This window comes from Eurypyga helias, unplaced genomic scaffold (assembly GCF_000690775.1).
Source record: "Eurypyga helias isolate BGI_N326 unplaced genomic scaffold, ASM69077v1 scaffold28214, whole genome shotgun sequence".
NCBI lineage: Eukaryota > Metazoa > Chordata > Aves > Eurypygiformes > Eurypygidae > Eurypyga > Eurypyga helias.
The window spans coordinates 663-4,555 of NW_010248576.1; the positions used below are offsets into that span (position 1 = coordinate 663).

At 53.1% G+C, this 3,893-nt stretch overlaps 1 protein-coding gene across 1 annotated transcript; it reads right to left on the bottom strand.

Moving 5' to 3' along the window:
• Positions 1-2: 2 nt before the first annotated feature.
• On the bottom strand, positions 3-3,463 carry LOC104509235 (disintegrin and metalloproteinase domain-containing protein 32-like; the record flags this gene model as incomplete). The annotated part of the gene is made up of 7 exons (XM_010151109.1): positions 3-124; positions 637-717; positions 1,032-1,215; positions 1,526-1,634; positions 2,404-2,602; positions 2,900-2,989; positions 3,277-3,463. Coding segments are annotated over 7 exons (972 nt in total), but the record flags the coding sequence as incomplete, so codon positions are not given.
• Between the last annotated feature and the right edge of the window lie 430 nt (positions 3,464-3,893).

The window sequence follows — 3,893 nt, forward strand, 5'->3', positions numbered from 1 at the left end:
ACCCCCCTCCATCCCCCTCTTGAAAGCCACTGTCGATGCTTCCCCCGGCGTGGGATCCCTTCTGTCGGCAGTCAGGGGGCTTCCAGCCAGGGTGGCAGTGGCAGTGCCCCTTGTTATTGCACACCTGAAAGCCCCGGGGCGGGGGGTGACGGTTCACCATGGGTTCGTGCAGCAGACTCCTGCCCAGACCCACATCAGGCCCACTGCCACCGGTCCCGTTTGCCCTGGCCACCAGCGCTCCAGAGCCAGGCAGGGGTGCGAGAGCCCGGCAGCCGTCCCTGCGCCCCAGTGCAGCTCGCCCGCTCCCCTGCAGCCACGCAGCGTGTCTGAGCTACGTGAGCTCCCTTGCCCTCCATCCTATATCCCGTCAGTTTTGCGTTCTCCCCACCAGCCCTCAAAAACCCCACCCAATCCATCAAATTCTCCATTTCAGTAAATAAAAACCATAATTCTATTTCGATAGTGGGTTTAGAACCCCTAGTTTAAATGGGTTTATTCCACGTATTGGCTGACATGGTTGTGATTTTGTAGAGTATCAGCCTAAAACGGGTTCCCCTACAAGGGAGAGCAACTCCGCGCTGCGACAAGCCCCCTGCCCCCCGCCACACCGCGCGCGCTGCTGCTGCCGTGACTTACGCCGTGGCCATGGCACTTCACTTTGCTGTCACAGTCGTATCCCAGGACCGAATGTGGGTGACAAGTGTTGTTTATACACACCTAGAAAATCCACGGCGGTTCCAGTTCAGCATCGTTTTACCTTCGTGGCACTCGGCCCATCAGTCAGCGTCCCAAAGGGAGTGAAAATACACTACTTCTAAAAAACAACAGCTTGTAGGAAGCTACTATCTCGGGGTTGGGATATATCTAATGCTTCCTCCTTGCCAAACCTCTGACGTAAGGTCTGCATGTTTTCACAGTGTTTGTAAATATCAAGCACACTTTACTTTGCAGAGGAGCAAGTATTTCTACAACCTTGTTAACATTTACAATTTCTATCTGGCATTTTAGATTATAATAAAAGGTTTTCTCACCTTTCCAGAACCACATTTTGTACCTGGCGGAACCAGAAGAGGATCCAGCTGTGCCGGCGCGTTCAAATAATCCAAAGACACGCACAAATGCTCGCGCACTTGGACGTAAACGACAGCGGCGGCATCTGACGGAAACGGAGTGCTGTGGGGGTATGTGCAGATCAACTTCCCGCATCTGAGATTCCTGTAAAACCAGTTTGCATGGGATGTGTATCACACACGCGTGTGTACTACCTGATGAAACAGCAGAAACGTTAACCCGCGCAACGCAAATCTGGAGCATCGTCAGAAAATACAAGCAGGACTGGGAAGTCCAAGAGACGATCTGTGATGTCAGGGGAGACACCACAGCATGACAAGGAGAACACACCCGTAACTCGATTTGTAGCTCCACAAACCTTACTATCAACGGGAGTTTTGATACTTTCCTCGTCTGTAAAGTCCCGATTCAATACGGATTTTTAGTGGACAAGTGCCCTTTCCCCAGAGCGTACCTCCACGCGCAGGACTTATAGCCTTGTTGGGGCTGGAACCCGCAGTGCCCAAATCTGTCCCGCTGACTGTTAAGTTCCTCATAACAAGCCACAGGAGCATTTTTTGAACCTACAAGGGTAGCAGTGATTTTTATTACCATTTAAAGGAACACAAAGGGACATATTATGGTATCTAATAGCTTCTTAATTCTCCATCCTGTTGACAGCAGAACATAGACGCTGCTCACTAATTAGAGAAAATACAAAACTTGTCCCTGAGCTGCAAACCCTCAGCAGCCCTGAACCTCAGAAACATGGGATTAGCAAACAGTAGGTTAGTTCACCGATTAAGTTTGCTCACAGATAATAATTTGCTTTTTCTTGCTGCTCTTTTCATTGTTTTCTCTGAAGAACTGGGAGAACTACATGCTACTGAAGTGCATATGAACCAGCGTCAAACCTGAGCTCACAATGCCTTCCTAAAGCTGTGTCCTTCCCTCCTCGGGTGCCCCCTCCACCCCTGTGCCCTCCTTTTGGGTCTTGCACCCACCCCTCCCAGGCACCAGGCTCTGCTTTCCCTCCTGCCCCGCATCCGCACGCACAAAGAGAAGCTGGGACAAGGCACAAGTCCCGCACGGAGCGCTGTGCCTCACCGTTCCCATCAGACACGTGCCAGTGCAGGCCCCCAAAACCTGCTTCAGTAGGTGCTGGAAATTGGGTTTGGGCTCTTGGGAGAAATGTCAGAAGGAAGTTACCAACCACAAACCCCCGTTTCCAGCAAAACCAGGCTAAAAAGACACCATGGACAGCCCTGAGGTGGGTGCACTAGGGAGCAGAGACGCGATCTGAGCATCGTTACTCCCGTGCCCGCGCAGGGCAACCGGAGCAGCCACTGGTACCTTTCCCGTAGAGGCGCTGGCACTGCAGGTCCGGAGACTGGCAACGTCCCTTGTAGCAGTAGCCGGTGCCGTGCTCGCAGCCGTGCCCGTCCTGCACGTACAGGTCGGGGGGGCAGGAGGCGGAGGACCCGTTGCAGAACTCGGCCAGGTCACACTGCGCGTCGGCGGCGGGGCGGCACTGCGCGTCCTTCTGCTTGAACTGGCACAGGAGGCAGGAGGGACACTTTTCCCCATCCTTCCGCTCCCACCAGCGTGGTCCCCTCTCCCCTGGGACACATCCCCGGCCCCTCGGGAGCAGCTCTGGGGCGCTGGGGTCACCACATGCCTGTCACACTGCCCAGGACAGTCTCCCCCCAGCGATATTCCTCACGGGGGTTTGGGGAGCTGAGCTGGACAGCCCTACCCCAGGAACCTCATCTCCATCCTTCAGCATGGAAATGTACTGTTTCTCCCAAATAAATACCGATGTTGTGATAACGATAAAACTGTGCCTTACCTGACATTCACTGCAGCATATTCCAGAGGAACATTTCGCTCCTGGCTTAAACCGACACGCTGTAGTACAGCATTTATCCTTCAAGCATGCCTGGGGGGACATCGCAAACCCACCGTATTCCACTGTTGCATTCCTCAGTGTGTTTCACTGAGGTTGTCCCCATCCCTCTTATGCCCAAAACGCTGCGCTATCCAGCAATATCTAGCGGGAGGACGTAGGCAAAGCTCCCAAGAGATCAATGCCAATATGGAAACGATCTAAAACCAGATGTAATCCTTCTTGGGCCAGCCTCTACTTCAGCCGTGCCCTCAGTCCAGGGGCTCGTTATTCTCAGCACACAAATGTACGCATTCAGCCCTCATTCCCGCGACACCCACCTCGGCCGCCCCGCAGTCGCACTGCTCGCCGGGCTCCACCACGCCGTTGCCGCAGACGGATGCTCTCCGGGAGGACGGTCCGGTCAAACGGGGTGCATGGAAAAGGCACTCGCCTCCTTCGCGCTTCAGGAAGGTTTCCAAGTCCCTGATGCTGCAGTTGCTGAAGGATTTTGCCCCACCAAAACGTCTGAAATAAAGCAATTACCTGTTTACACCGTAACACCGTAGCACCGGTCACTCTCAGCATCTCTGTGCCGTTCAAGGACTTGGCCAGAGGCTGGAACACGTCACCAGGGTCCCCTGGGCATCTCAGCTCATTTGCCAAACCCGATTTTACAAGTCATTATTAACAGAGACTGACAAACACTCGGAAATGTCTTACTTTCAGAGAGAAAAGGTCTTTTTTTGAAACGAAGCATTAATTCACTAATGCAATTATTTTTTTTTCCTTCTTAAAGGAATAAAAGCAAATATTTCTGATTTGTTGTAATTTTTGCAACAGAAGTACATTCACCGAATGCATCTCTGACAGGGGACACCCCGTGACCATCCCACTGGCCCAGTGGCAGGTGACACGGGGCTGCACAAGAGGGACAGGATCCAGCCACGGCTGAAGG